The sequence below is a fragment of the Scardinius erythrophthalmus genome, assembly GCF_964197995.2.
Source record: "Scardinius erythrophthalmus genome assembly, chromosome: 15".
NCBI classification, from domain to species: Eukaryota; Metazoa; Chordata; class Actinopteri; order Cypriniformes; family Leuciscidae; genus Scardinius; species Scardinius erythrophthalmus.
In genome coordinates this window covers 7321306-7335907 of record NC_138235.1, presented here as the reverse complement: position 1 = coordinate 7335907, position 14602 = coordinate 7321306, and the positions used below count along the sequence as shown (strand labels likewise).

General features: G+C 38.8%; 1 protein-coding gene across 1 annotated transcript in view; it reads left to right on the top strand.

The window, feature by feature from the left end:
* Positions 1 to 13844, top strand: part of nup210 (nucleoporin 210) — a 74390-nt gene extending 60546 nt beyond the window's left edge. Inside the window, exons 28-40 of the mRNA XM_081386456.1 lie at positions 109 to 267; positions 344 to 435; positions 2476 to 2650; positions 2957 to 3132; positions 5238 to 5458; positions 5542 to 5678; positions 5851 to 5959; positions 7234 to 7380; positions 7476 to 7723; positions 7826 to 8030; positions 8530 to 8646; positions 8760 to 8834; positions 12546 to 13844. Coding sequence (XP_081242582.1) covers positions 109 to 267; positions 344 to 435; positions 2476 to 2650; positions 2957 to 3132; positions 5238 to 5458; positions 5542 to 5678; positions 5851 to 5959; positions 7234 to 7380; positions 7476 to 7723; positions 7826 to 8030; positions 8530 to 8646; positions 8760 to 8834; positions 12546 to 12649 — 1965 coding nt within the window. The 3' untranslated portion in view covers positions 12650 to 13844. The remainder of the gene's footprint in view (positions 1 to 108; positions 268 to 343; positions 436 to 2475; positions 2651 to 2956; positions 3133 to 5237; positions 5459 to 5541; positions 5679 to 5850; positions 5960 to 7233; positions 7381 to 7475; positions 7724 to 7825; positions 8031 to 8529; positions 8647 to 8759; positions 8835 to 12545) is intronic.
* Positions 13845 to 14602: the final 758 nt, after the last annotated feature.

Sequence of the window (14602 nt, the reverse complement as noted above, 5' to 3'; positions counted from 1 at the left end):
TCTGTGGTGACCCTTGCCTCCAGTGTCTGGTGTTGTTGTGCTTCGGTGTAAGCAGTGTGTGTGTGTGTGTGTGTGTGTGTGTGTGTGTGTGTGTGATCTCTCCTGCAGGCGTCTGTGCAGCTCAGCGCTGAGCACAACTTTGCCATGAGTGTGTTTGGCAGGAGTAAAGGTCGCACTGGACTGAGGGTGGTGGTGAAGGCCACTGATCCTCTGGCGGGACATCTGGAGGACAATGCCCTTGAACTCCATGATGAAATACAGATTCAGGTAGACGGAAACTCATTCTGTCGTTCGTTTGCTAAACAGAAAGCAAAGATTGACTTAACCATTCATCGAATTTCAGGTCTATGAGAAACTGCAGCTTTTGAACCCAGAAGTTCAAGCAGAGGAGATACTGATGTCACCAAACTCCCTGCTGAAGCTCCAAACTAACAGGTACTTCAGTTCAGATCAACACATATAGATACAGATCAACACGTATAGACACAGATCAACACGTATAGATACAGATCATCACAAGTATAGATACAGATACTTGTGATGACACAGATCAAGTTCAACATGTATTAGATACAGCTCAACACTTATAGATACAGCTCAACACGTACACGTATAGATACAGCTCAACACATAGATACTGTCAACACGTATAGATATAGCTCAACATGTATAGATACAGATCAACACGTACAGATACAGCTCAACACGTATAGATACAGATCAACACGTATAGATACAGATCAACACGTATAGATACAGATCAACACGTATAGATACAGATCAACACGTATAGATACAGCTCAACACACAGATACGGTCAACACGTATAGATACATTTCAACATGTATAGATACAGCTCAACACATAGATACAGTCAACACGTATAGATACAGCTCTACAGATATAGATACAGCTCTACACGTATAGATACAGCTCAACACGTATAGAAACAGCTCAACACGTATAGATACAGCTCTACAGATATAGATACAGCTCTGCACATATAGATACAGCTCAACGCTCAACACATAGATACAGCTCAACACGTATAGATACAGCTCTACACATATAGATACAGCTCTACACGTATAGATACAGCTCAACACGTATAGAAACAGCTCAACACGTATAGAAACAGCTCAACACGAATAGATACAGCTCTACATATATAGATACAGCTCTACACATATAGATACAGCTCAACACGTATAGAAACAGCTCAACACGTATAGAAACAGCTCAACACGAATAGATACAGCTCTACATATATAGATACAGCTCTACACATATAGATACAGCTCAACACGTATAGATACAGCTCTACACATATAGATACAGCTCAATACGTATAGATAAAGCTCAATACGTATAGATACAGCTCTACACGTATAGATACAGCTCTACACATATAGAAACAGCTCAACACGTATTGAAACAGCTCTACACATATAGATACAGTTCAACACATATAGATACAGCTCTACACATATAGATACAGATCAACACATATAGATACAGATCAACACGTATAGATACAGATCAACACGTATAAATACAGATCAACACGTATAGATATAGCTCAACATATAGATACAGATCAACGCATATAGATATAGCTCAACACATAGAGATACATTGCTTTGTCATGAATGTGAGCTGTACTGCCCTACAAAAACTAACATAAATATATGTGTGTGTGTGTGTGTGTGTGTGTGTGTGTGTGTGTGTGTGTGTGTGTGTGTGTGTGTGTGTGTGTGTGTGTGTGTGTGTGTGTGTGTGTGTGTGTGTGTGTGTGTGTGTGTGTGTGTGTGTGTGTGTGTGTGTGTGTGTGTGTGTGTGTGTAAAAACTGCGGAAACAGACAACACAGGTTTCCTGGGTAATAGTCAGTTATACAGAGTTGCCCTGGACAACAGGCATTATTTAGAAATATTTGAGCTAAATACATTCCATACAAATCTATTTAATTCTGATTTATATATTTAATTGTAAGCTTGTTTCCGCCACAGAATAAAACATTTTAAAAGATAATTGCGAGTTTACATTACATAGTTTGACATACGAATTGTGTGATATAAAGTCAGAATCGTAAGATATTAACTCACCATTGCAAGAAATAAACTCGCAATTCGGACTTTATATCTCCCAATTGTGTGTTATAATGTCAGAATTGCGAGATATAAACATGCAAGTTTATTTCTCACAATTACGAGTTTATATCTCACAATTCTGACTTTATAATTCGCATTCTGACAGAATTGCGAGATGTAACCTTTCAATTGTGAGATAAAAGTCACAATTACCTTTTTTAAATATTTTATTCTGTGGCGGAAACAAGCCTCCATAGATTTAAGTATTCCAGAGATCCATTGAGTAATATTGAGTAATTTGACAGACAAAATTGGTTCAGTTTGTGTATTTTTTTGTTGTCTCTTTTTGTATGTCTTTGCGTGTCAACTGTGTGTTATTTCCTGTAGAGATGGACAGGGGTCCCTGTCGTACCGTGTGCTGGATTGTCCGGACAGAGCTGCTCTCATTCAGGTGGATGATAAAGGTCTTCTGACATCTGGATCTCTGACAGGAACAGCATCCCTACAGATTAGCTCTCAGGAAACATTCGGCGTCAATCAAACCATCATCATCGCTGTGAAGGTAACACTACGACATGCATGATGCAATACATTCTTCAAACAGATGATCTTTTTAGCAAATTGTAAGTGCATTTTACAGAACCTAATAAACATGTCCTTAATGGAGAACAAAATAAGAGGATAAGTAACTAAAATGGCAGATTAATAATATTGCTTATTAACGTTTGGTGATTAATTTTTAGCGACTATTGACTGGCTGACTGCACATTATCACTCGCATGTTTATATTAAGTAATTCACAGTAGTTCTTAACTAAATGTTTTGGTAATTGTTCTGAATCAGCAGTGTTTGTGTTGTGTTGTTTAAGGTGGTGACCGTATCATACCTGCGTCTGAGCACGAGTCCAGTGATGCACACGTCCATCAGAGAGACTGTGTCCGCCATCCCGCTGGGAGCCGTTCTGACCTTCACCGTTCACTTCCACGACAGCACAGGAGAAACCTTACACAGCCACAACTCACTGCTCAGCTTCTCCACCAACAGGTGCAGCACAATCAGCACATCAAACCCTCTACATGACATGCAGACACTCACACAGTCCCTACACTGCAAGATCAGTGCTGCCTCCCCTCATCTGCCATGGCCATGTTTATATTTAACGCAGAATAATATTTTAATGTCTACAGATATTATCAAGCATGGACTAAATATTTTGCATTAAAATTCAACCGCAACAAACATTTGTTGCACAAGTAAGCATTAATGCAACATATTTCACCATGATTTACTTCTCTTGACTGTTCTCCCCAGGCCATCACAAACTCTTTAACTCTGTGTAACTCGGATTTCTACCATATAAAATCGGCTTTATTTTTTAAATGAATATAAGAATGGGCCCATATACTGTGATAAAATTATCCTAAGGAATTTAATACTAAAATTATCCTAAGGAATTTAATACTAAAATATATGATCTTTTTACCACACAGAGAAATCCAATAAGACAAGTTTCACAGGACATTTAATGTAGGCCGATTTAATATATTAATGCAAGACTGTGTCAATGAATTTACACAGGAATTACAATCACAGGAAACTGTTAACTGTTTTTGCAATTCGTGCTATAAAAAGTTTTTTTCACATTACCTAAATAATGTGCTTTATGTGAGAACATCTAAATTATCTGTTTAATGCACGTCTAAAATGTCATTTAATCTGATTATTAGCCTGACAAAATGCATCAAAGGAAGTCATTTTTATGGGTTAGGTCAGTGGTTCCCAAACTGGGGTGAGGTGACAGAAGGGGGTGCACGTACAAAATGCTGAGTCTTGCCGTTAATTTAATTCTACCCTAACTTAAAATAATATAAAAACTGAGCATGCATTTCAAACTGGCAAAATACTGTAAATGCATAACATCCAATCAAATCATCTCATCCTTTGCAGTGAAAACTGACTGCATCCACACAAGCAGTGTGCATGTTATAGGCTGTGTGCAGAGTATTGCTGCCTTAGCAAATCTCACTACATTACTGCCGTTCTAGACAATGTACCTTTGTAAAAGTGGGGATTTAGTACGTACTCACATGAAGAACAAATATAGACACCCATTGAGATCGATTTATATGATGCTGATAACGAGCAAGAATGCATTGTTCCCAAATATCCACATGATTCACACTATTGCAAACGTGACATTTTTACAACAGGTCAACAAACAAAACATACACTTTAAACAGGACTGTCAGTATTTACTCTATTTTGTAATGAAATAATAGTTCCAACGAAAGCCACAGCAGAACTACAGCACACATCTGTGTTTCGTGAACAATTCTGTGATTCAATGATTCATTCATAAATACTTCGTGGCTTCGTTACTGAATGAATGAATTACTTGCTCATTAAGACACTGACTTACTGCCACCTACTGGCGGTTTTAGTTTAATATTCAAAAGTACCACTTCGTTATTTCCCTATTGAACAGTTTTTTTATTCATAAAGGTAAAAAAAATGCACTGGAAAATCAATTTAGGGGGCAAATACTGTCCCTTACTGGGAAAGGTATGACTGCAGTCTAAGTGGAAGAGAGGAGAAGGATCGTGAACCTCCCAGGACGTACGCCACTTTAAAAAGTTTGGGAAACACTGGGTTAGATCAAGTCAAGTCACATTTATTTATATAGCGCTTTTTACAATACAGATTGTTTCAAAGCAGCTTTACAGAGAGGAAAATAATGCAGTACAAATAGATCCTTGAAATAATTTGTAGGTTACCACTTTTTCAGTGGATTCAGTGGTTTTTGACTTTTGCCACCAGAAAGACAAACCTGTCTACAGTGACGACGCTTGCAGTGTAGACGATTGCTTGAATTTAATAGTAATCTAAACAGATATGCATTTATACAAATTAATGTCTATTTGCAAATGCATCTGAACATTATAATATACTATATTAAAGGTGGTAATTGCAGACAATTAAAATGTATATTTATGCAAAAGAATATTAAGAAAAATATTTGATCCATGATTTTCTGATGCATTTTAAATTGTAATAAAAAACTAAATAAAAACTAAATAAAAACTGTAATAAAAACTAAAACAATTTTATTTTTGTATGAATGATTTTAAGCATCTGTATCATGTGTGCAGGGATGATTTGGTGCAGGTCGGTAAGGGTTCGAGTAACGGCACGCTGACGGTGCGGACGGTCAATGTGGGTCTGACTCTGCTGGGAGTTTGGGACTCGGAGCAAGCGGGACTCGCTGACTTCATTGCTCTACCTGTCCAACATGCCATTCATCCAGCCGAAGCCCAGCGGCTGCTCGTGGGAGATGTTGTGTGTTTTTCTACACAGATTATTAATCAGGAGGGTAAGAGAGGACACAGACACTACTTTATTTCAGCCTGTCTCTCTGTGAGTATTTGAGTGTCGTGTTGTGTTTGCCATGGTCAGGTGTGTCAGGTGTGTGGAGCTCCTCATCCAGTGCTGTGCTGGAGGTTGATCCCAGGACTGGAGCCGCAGTGGCCAGAGACAAGGGCACCGTCACCGTCTACTATGACATACCAGGACAACTCCGCACTTACAGAGAGGTGAGCGCTTGTGGGACATCCAAGCTCATCACAATCAGTTCCTTCCGTTTGAAGATATTCGAAGAAGATGTTTAGGAAAAATCATGAAAAGACTAATGGTCTAAATGGTGATTCCTGTTAAACTGAAGACGGTCATTATTGTAATTGCATTGAAACATTGTGTTTCCTTTAGGTTTTCATTGAAGGCGCAACTCAGACATCTGTCATGTCTCCCTCAGTGAAGAAGGACAGAGACTCTAAAGTCCTGATGTCAACCAGGGACACAGGGAGTAACCTCATTGGTACAGATCACTGCTTGAATCGCTGTAGTCCTCACACTGACTTCATGCTCATGGAGGGTCATGCTTATGTGCTGTGTTTGTGAGACGTTGTGTGTCCTGCCTTAATGCACTGCCCTTCTGATGTGTATGATCAATGTGATTAGAATGTAAATTCAAATCTGTTTTCACATATAACAAATGATCAGTGTTTGTTGCAATTCTCATTAATTAATCTAATGAGAATTGCAACATTAGATTGCATAAATGATATAGATTAATGCTCATCATCCTGAGCATTAATCTATATCATTTAAAAAACAATAAATATCATCAATTTAATGCAGAATAGGGCAGGCCGATACATTGATTATTGCAATATTATCTCGATAATGTTAAAAGTTTAGCTTGGGTTTCTAAAGACAGTAAGCCAGTTTCACTCCCCTTTTTTAATCTCACAAGTAAATAGTTTTGACTGCTTGTGTGAAAGTGAAGTTTGGATCCGTTTGTGTGAGAGATTTCTAATTAAAACGTGATTTTGATGCTTTAGGCATCGTAGTTATTCCAGCCATTCACATGTCTGTCTCAAGCTGACTTGTGTTCATTTAGCTAAGCTCATTTATTTCATATTCATTCGAAAATCACTGTCACTTTAAAGGTGTCCTATTATGGCCTTTTATGAAGTCATAAATGTGTTTTTTGAACAATCAAGTATGAAAACATTATAGTACACCCTTAAAACAAAATCATTATTTTTCATATGTCTTACATTATTACAGCTCCTCTCAGCCCAGTCTGTCTAGAACGCTTTGTTTTTCGATTAAGCCCCTCCTTCCGAAATACGAAATGTGCTGTGATTGGTTAGCTGGCCCTGTGTGTTGTGATTGGCAGCGCTTAGGGAAATGTCCCGCCCCTTTATATCCTCTCTAATGCTGCTCAACCAGGCCTTGATTAAGTTGTTTAAGTTTTATTAATTCAATTGATTAGATATCTTTTTTTGATCATTAAAAATTTTAACCGAAAATGCAGATTTTGGGGGGGGGGGGGGGAATAAAACAGAATATGGTAAAAAAATCAAATGGATTTCAATGGGACTATCAACACATGGATTTGCTTCATAAGAATCACAAATGCTGAATACTTGTAACTGAAAGTGTCTGCTAAATGAACATGCAAATGTAAAAGATTGTTAAACGTGTTGTGTTGTGTTGTGTTGTGTTGTGTTGTGTTGTGTTGTGTTGTGTTGTGTTGTGTTGTGTTGTGTTTGATCATCATAGCATTGATTGTTGTGTCCTCAGGAACCTGCTCCTCGTCCCAGTCGGACAGCATCGCTCTGCTCCACCCGGAGTCCTCCATCAGCTGTCACCTGCGCTTCACCAGCAGCGCCGTGGATTTCTCTGCTCATGACGTCTACCACACTCGCACCGCATTTGACCCCAGCACAGGTCTCTCCCACGACCTCTGGCTGCATTGGACCTCAGCCATTTCAGTGAATAAATCAATGTTTTAATGATGCATCTTTCTCTCCTGTGAACGTCAGGTTTCTACAGCTGTGCACTGAGCTTCAAGCCCATGAATGAGCAGCAGGTGAAGGTGTTGAGCATGTCCATGACTGACGTGGACGTCACGGCCGGTGTGCAGGGTCACTTCACCGGTCAGCAGATCAGCGCTCGACTGCCCGTCAATCCAGGCATCTACGCGGATCAGACGGACATCATCCTGAGCAACCAGCACACGTCTGCTGATCTGACCATCTACGGGACGCCGGGCGCTCTGCAGCAGCTGGACGTAATGCTTGCACCTTTGTGTCTGGACAACCATTGTGTTGATGTGTCTGAGATTGCTCAAATAACGTGTGCATGTGGATCTGACTGGCTCTGTGACGTTTAGGTGAAGAGCAGTTCTCCTGCAGTTGTGTTGGAGCAGAAGGAGGTTTCCCAGAGCTTTCCCAGCTATATCAGATACACGGTTAGTGTGGTGAAGCCGCAGGGAGCTCTGACGGCATCGGTGTCCGTGAGCAGCGGGTCCAGTGATCAGGTGCTGCTCATCCCAGTGTCCGTCATGCATCTGGCAGCCAGCGGCACTTCTGTGCAAGGTGTGTTACTCCACACCAGTCTGACAGCATAGGAAGAAATGCTTTTAAGGTTAAGATACACTAACAAGTAGTCTTTTACTGTAGTATCTTATTTGGCACCCAATTGAATGGCCAAAAATAGCTGTTTCAGAAGATATAATTATGTAGTAGCCACGTGTTAAAGGGGTCCTATGATTATCCTTTAACATTTGCAGGATTTTTTAATAGTGCAAAGATCTTGCATGTTTCTTAGCTTAAGCTCATCCTCCTCAGAAAACAGCATTTATTTAACCAAGCTCCAAAAATGGCTTGTTAGGATGTTGTGGGATTTGTGATGTCACATAAGCAAATTAACTTATATTTAGTTAGAGCAGTTATTAATAATGTATAACTATTGATAATGTATAACTATTGATAATGTATAAATAGTTATACATTATCGCACCGTCCACTGGCATTCAGTCTCATAATGGTTGTCACCGGTTTACATAAACGCATGCTTCTTCACCTTTTCTTGTAGCACAAATGGTAGATGGAGCAGACGGGCCCAATATTCTTCAGCAGTTTATTGACTCCTATCAAGTGATGTTCTTCACTTTATTCGCTCTTTTGGCTGCCACTGCTGTTGTCATCATCGGTAAATGCTTCCATATCCTGAAACACTTTCTAATATCACGGAGAATGGGTTTTTGGACAGTGATTATTCTTGAGTCTTTTTCATTTGAACAATTATCTATCTTTATTTTATAGTGTGCCATTTGCTGTTTTCTCCAAGAGATCCTGTCAATCATCCTGCCTTCATCCAGAAGACTCCGCCTCCCACAGGTACATGCATCTGGAGAATACCCCTGCAAGACTGTAACCAAGTATAACCCCAATAAATGCTGCCTGATTAACACCTGACCTCTTTATGCAGTATAACATGTGCAACACAATTCTTTGTGTGCTAAAGGAAGTTAAAGCTGCATTGTGTAATATTTAGGAGGATCTGTTGACAGAAATTCAATATCATATTCATAACTGTTTTCAGTGGTGTATAAAGACCTTACGTAATGAACCGTTATGTTTTATTACCTTAGAATTTCTATTTCTACATTAGCTATTTCTCTCTACACACGGGTCTCCTTACATCGACATGTTTCTACAGGAGCCCTAAACGGACAAACGCAGTTCGACACTATGTTGTTCATGCAAAGAAGCTAGCTAAAGTCAGCGAATAAAACACTGACACAATGATGAACAATTAACAATTAATATTCGCAACAACATATCGTTAAGCAAATAAACCTCATTGCTTAAAGCTGCACTATGCAGGAATTGTGTTTTTGTCAAACAACGACCCCTAGAGTCGCTGTGGAATACTTGCACTGTCGTAAATTCAGTCACAACACAGCAATCAGAGGAAGACGCGCTGAAAACTGTAATGCTGTTCTCTTCCTTCATAACTCATACTGAGAAGGTTTGAGTTGCAGTGGAATTTGTGACTGTTTCACCTGTTCAACCATATCAAAGTTTCGTAATTAGTAAGTCCGTGCTTTTTTTCTTATGTGCTGAAGGGCCGCTGTGCCTTGGTGAAACGTGTTTGTATGTGAAGAGGTCTTTTCCAAAACGCAATAAACATAAAAAAGCTGCCTCAGAGAACCAGCAAAAGTAATAATTATGAATATGTAAAATATTGAAATAAGACATTTTAGTTGTTTATTAATTTCTGTGTCGGCTGCAAAGATGAAGTTGACGATTGACTCGTGATCTTTGCAGTAGGCTAGTGAACGCACCGGAGAAATGCACATTTATTAGGCTACATAGTTTTATTTTGTTTTGGATGGTTTTGTTTAGAATCAGCTTTCTGTAAATATATTTCACATTTTTTAGGCCTGTGTGAGGCGAGGCTACGGTTCGGTTCATGATGATCTCCAGTTCAGTGATTGCTAGCCTATACTTTTTATGTAAATCCAGGAAATTGGTTAATTTATTAAAATTAAGATACAATTAATACAAAACGAAATTCGTTTTAAAGAAAGGCTTTGTGCTTTCTGTTTTGAGGTCTCTGTGAAAGTTTGAAAGTCTTATGCGCTTTCAGAGCGCTTTCACTTGCGTTTCAAGTGCTCACAGAAGAGATGGGTTTTCAGCTGGGGGTAGACTAGAGAGTTGAAGACTGAAAGAAAATGAAAAATACAATCCAAGATAGGCTAATTACCTTGAGTCAAAAATAACACTGAATAACAGCAGAACTGGTGTATTTAGAAAAACCACTTGCGCGCTCTCGCCGCGTCCACTAACTGACCGCTTGTCCTGTTTGTGATCTGAATCTCCTAGTATTTATATCTTTCTACAGTTGCTGTCTCGGCGAGCAATTAAGCAAATACAGCGAAAATGGCCCAAATCGAAACTAGCTGCTAGCAGGCAATATTTCAGTGCAATTAAACTGCAATAATAATTTTCACTCGCGGCTGTTATTTAAGTTATAACGCGTCTAGATAAAATACGGATTTGTGAGAAGGTAAAAATTAAAAATAAGCAGAGAATCGAAGATAGGCTTACCTTGAGTCAAATGATAGTTTGTGATAGTTTGTAAATTGTGCTCGTTTACACTATTTACAACCTCTAGGCTTATTTATGTCCTGATAATTGTGTGAGATATTGACAACTGTTCTCATGATAATCGCAGGAATCAACTTCAACAGCGTCGTTTCCAAAAAAGAGATTTACTTAGGCTACTAGTCCATCAACAAGATCGCCAGGTCAGCATCGCTGTTGCATCCAGTGCTGCTTTTTAGCTCGCGCCAACGAGTGAAAGCCTGACCGAGTGGGACTATGGACTCTTGTCCGGTACCTCACACAGTCAGATTCTCTCTTCCTTTTCCTACACTCTTCCGACTGCGCTTTCTTTGTTTTTTTCCATCGTCGAGTCTTCCAAGAATCACGTCTGAAATGCGCGCAAGTGTCTTCGTGCTTCATGTTGTTGTTGATATGTGTGACATCGTTGCCGTAAAGCAAGTCGTGTTCTCGCGAGATTTGTCGGGGGCGCCTCTCTCAAACTTGCATTGCTGGTTTTTCCAGAGGCGTCCCCCCCCGAGCTTTACTACCAGGATTATTCGCCCTACTAGGAGTTTGTTTACCACCGAAATGACTTTGAAGCTGTAATATTAAGGTACAATTCTTGCATAGTGCAGCTTTAACTGGCTACTCTCTGCTGTCTCAGACGACGACATCACTTCCTGCCGGTTGCAATTCGCAACCTCCCCACTAGATGCCGCTAGAAATTACACATTTAAGGGATGTTTATTATTTCAATCACAACATTCATTTAATTTATTATCAATTTTTCCACCATCTACTTAGATAGAGGAATCATGAAATTCAGAATTTTATATTACGTTTTTCGAGGTTAGTTTATAATGTTTAAAAAAATTACACCAAAATGTAAAATGTATCGCTTCTCTGCGTCCATCCACAAGGCTTCTTACAGTTAGCAGTTAGAGTTAGCCTTCACAGTTAGCAGTTAGAGTTAGCCTTCACAGTTAGCAGTTAGATTTAGCCTTTACAGTTAGCAGTTAGATTTAGCCTTCACAGTTAGCAGTTAGAGTTAGCCTTTACAGTTAGCAGTTAGATTTAGCCTTCACAGTTAGCAGTTAGAGTTAGCCTTCACAGTTAGCAGTTAGAGTTAGCCTTCACAGTTAGCAGTTAGAGTTAGCCTTCACAGTTAGCAGTTAGATTTAGCCTTTACAGTTAGCAGTTAGCCTTCACAGTTAGCAGTTAGAGTTAGCCTTCACAGTTAGCAGTTAGAGTTAGCCTTCACAGTTAGCAGTTAGATTTAGCCTTTACAGTTAGCAGTTAGCCTTCACAGTTAGCAGTTAGAGTTAGCCTTCACAGTTAACAGTTAGAGTTAGCCTTCAGAGTTAGCCTTCACAGTTAGCAGTTAGCCTTCACAGTTAGCCTTCAGAGCCCTGAACATCTCCCTGCTCTCGGCTTCACTCTGGTACTGATACTGTTCCTCATTGGTCATTGAGCACACACTCCTACCTGTCAAAGCCAGACTGGTGAAGCTGGTGTGTGGTGGGTGTTCTGGGGCAATATGGCTTCCGTCGCATCATCTCGGTGCTGCTGCACATTAGTGGTGGTTGAGGAGATTCCCCACTCTATGCAGAGCACTTTTAGTGCAGAGAAAAGCAATATATATAAATGCAACATTGAATTAAATGGATGCTTCTGCAGAGGTCAGGTACGGATGCCCTTTCTATAGGTGGATCTCTCCACACGATGTTTCAGAGAAACCATTACGAACAGTTACCTATCGTTTCCTTACATCCACTGACAGAGAAACATCTGAGTTTGACTGTCTTTATCCGGCAGCAGAATCTATGCTCTTTTTGTTCAGAACACAACCTGCACACAGACAGAAGTGGCAACTGATCTGATGGACTTTACCACATTTTGCTTGTATTATTATTATTATTATTATTATTATTTCTTATGGTTTAGGAATATGTGTACCCTTGATTATTCACTGAATTGTAAATGCTTGTGTTTTTTCAGGCGTAGCTAAGCTGACTGAGAGCCCCTTCAGCAACAGCGTGTCTTCAGACATGAAGGGAAGCCCAAGATTACGCTTGTATTCTCCAGACTACAACTCCAGATAAACCTTCTCCACCTGAAGACCGAAGAAAGTGCCTTACCACTGAATACAGGAGTATAAGTGTACTGGATACTTGCGCGAGTATCGCTTACATGCTTAAAACAATAGCTTTCTCATTTGAATCCCAGTTTGTTGAAATGCTGCATCATATCTGATTGAATATGCCAGGGCTGCATAGTTTTGTCTGCTTTTGTTTGATTATTTAAATGTTTGATGTGTGCACTCATTTATTATTATTGCCATTATTATTTTCAGTAGTTTTCATAGCTTGAGATAGTCTAAGTTTTAGTGAATTGTGATGTTAAACGTGTCTTTTTTTTTTTTTTTTTTTTAAGCTCAGGACAACCTTTGGGAACTAATGTGATCAGTTTAAACATGTTATAGTGTGAATAGTGCAACCACTGATTCCGTCCAAAGTGCTCTTACAAGAGTTTGATCTGCAAAAAACTAAAGGCCAGTCGTTTCATTTTGTGAACAATAATATGTTGAGTTTTAATATTTTGAAGAATTCTTGAGTGCAGCTTCTTTCAGTTATTAATGTGAATGTTCAAATGTTTTAGGGCTTAGTTCAGTTGACTTGCTTTCGCAGATAAAGTGGTTCTGTAAGGACAGATGTTAGCTTTCTCTTGAACCTCCAGCAGCATTTTACATGATCATTGATACTGATACTGATAATTCTGTTACTGTGAGTTTGAGTCTGATTCAACATTGTGACCATTTTTGACAGAATAAATCCTCAGCCTTGTGAAGCCTGTAAATCAATACTGTTTTAATGAATAATTAGTTTTCTTCTAGTATCTGCCCTTGTAAGCAAGAGCCATAATGTGATTCATAGAACTGCTGCACTGAATAACATGAATTGTGATATCTGTCATAATCTATACACGAGTTTAATCTGTATATGAAACCACTTCTGAGCCTTTGTCATTGTGTTTGATCTTCTGTCTATCATACCTCCCTCAAAATTCATAATAATAGCTTGCGCTTTGAGAACATTGTGCTTTTTTGCAGCATGTGGATCTATAAACATTAAATATGCTCTTTTTTTCTACTATCACCTGAGTGTATTTTTTTTTTAGGTTCTGAAATAATAATTTGAATAATAATAAATAAATAAACATTTTATTTCATGATGGGTTAGTGTTGCATGAGCAGAGGAAATAACTTGATTACAAGGATGAAATTAAAAGTGAATTTCGAAAACACTTGTTTCTTTTCCTAACAATGCAAACAATTTCCACATTAGATGCATATCAACCTTTTTCTCACAATATTACTAACAAACAAAAAAATATCCATGTATTGCTTATATCACTATTAAGGTCACTCTATTTAATGTCTAATTAGTATATAATATTATGAGGGAGTTGTGCATTGACCAACAAAATATAATTAACAGTTACAGATTTATAACTTTCCTTCTGTACTGTACAGACAATTTTTCTTTATGCAGTTAATTCTTATGTTGGCCTTTAACTGTGTGCAGTCATTGATTGGCTAAAGCCGAGGAAGCAGTTCAGGTCCTGATAACTGAGGCAGGCACACTGGCAGAAGACGTTTCCATTTTTGTACATGAGGAAAGTAAGGCTAATTTAATAGGTTTATTGAAAGGATGAGATGTAATATCTGATTTTCGAGGGGGTCCCAGTAACATACAAACTACAATACAAAATACAACACATTTAAAGCAAACAAACAAACAAAAACAAAAACCACTTAGACAAACCCCCTATTCTCCCACCTACAGTCTCCAACTGTATTACAGTTTTTTACGATTGTTTACACACTAAAATAAAAATTTCCACACAATTTGCAAAATTCTACTCCAAGGAGCAAAACACCTCCACAGATTTGCACAACATTACACACAATGTCTGCTTCACCCTTTTTGCAAAACATTACACACATTTTCACACCTTAGACACAGTTAAGGATTGTGAGGTTACTTCCTTGTCAT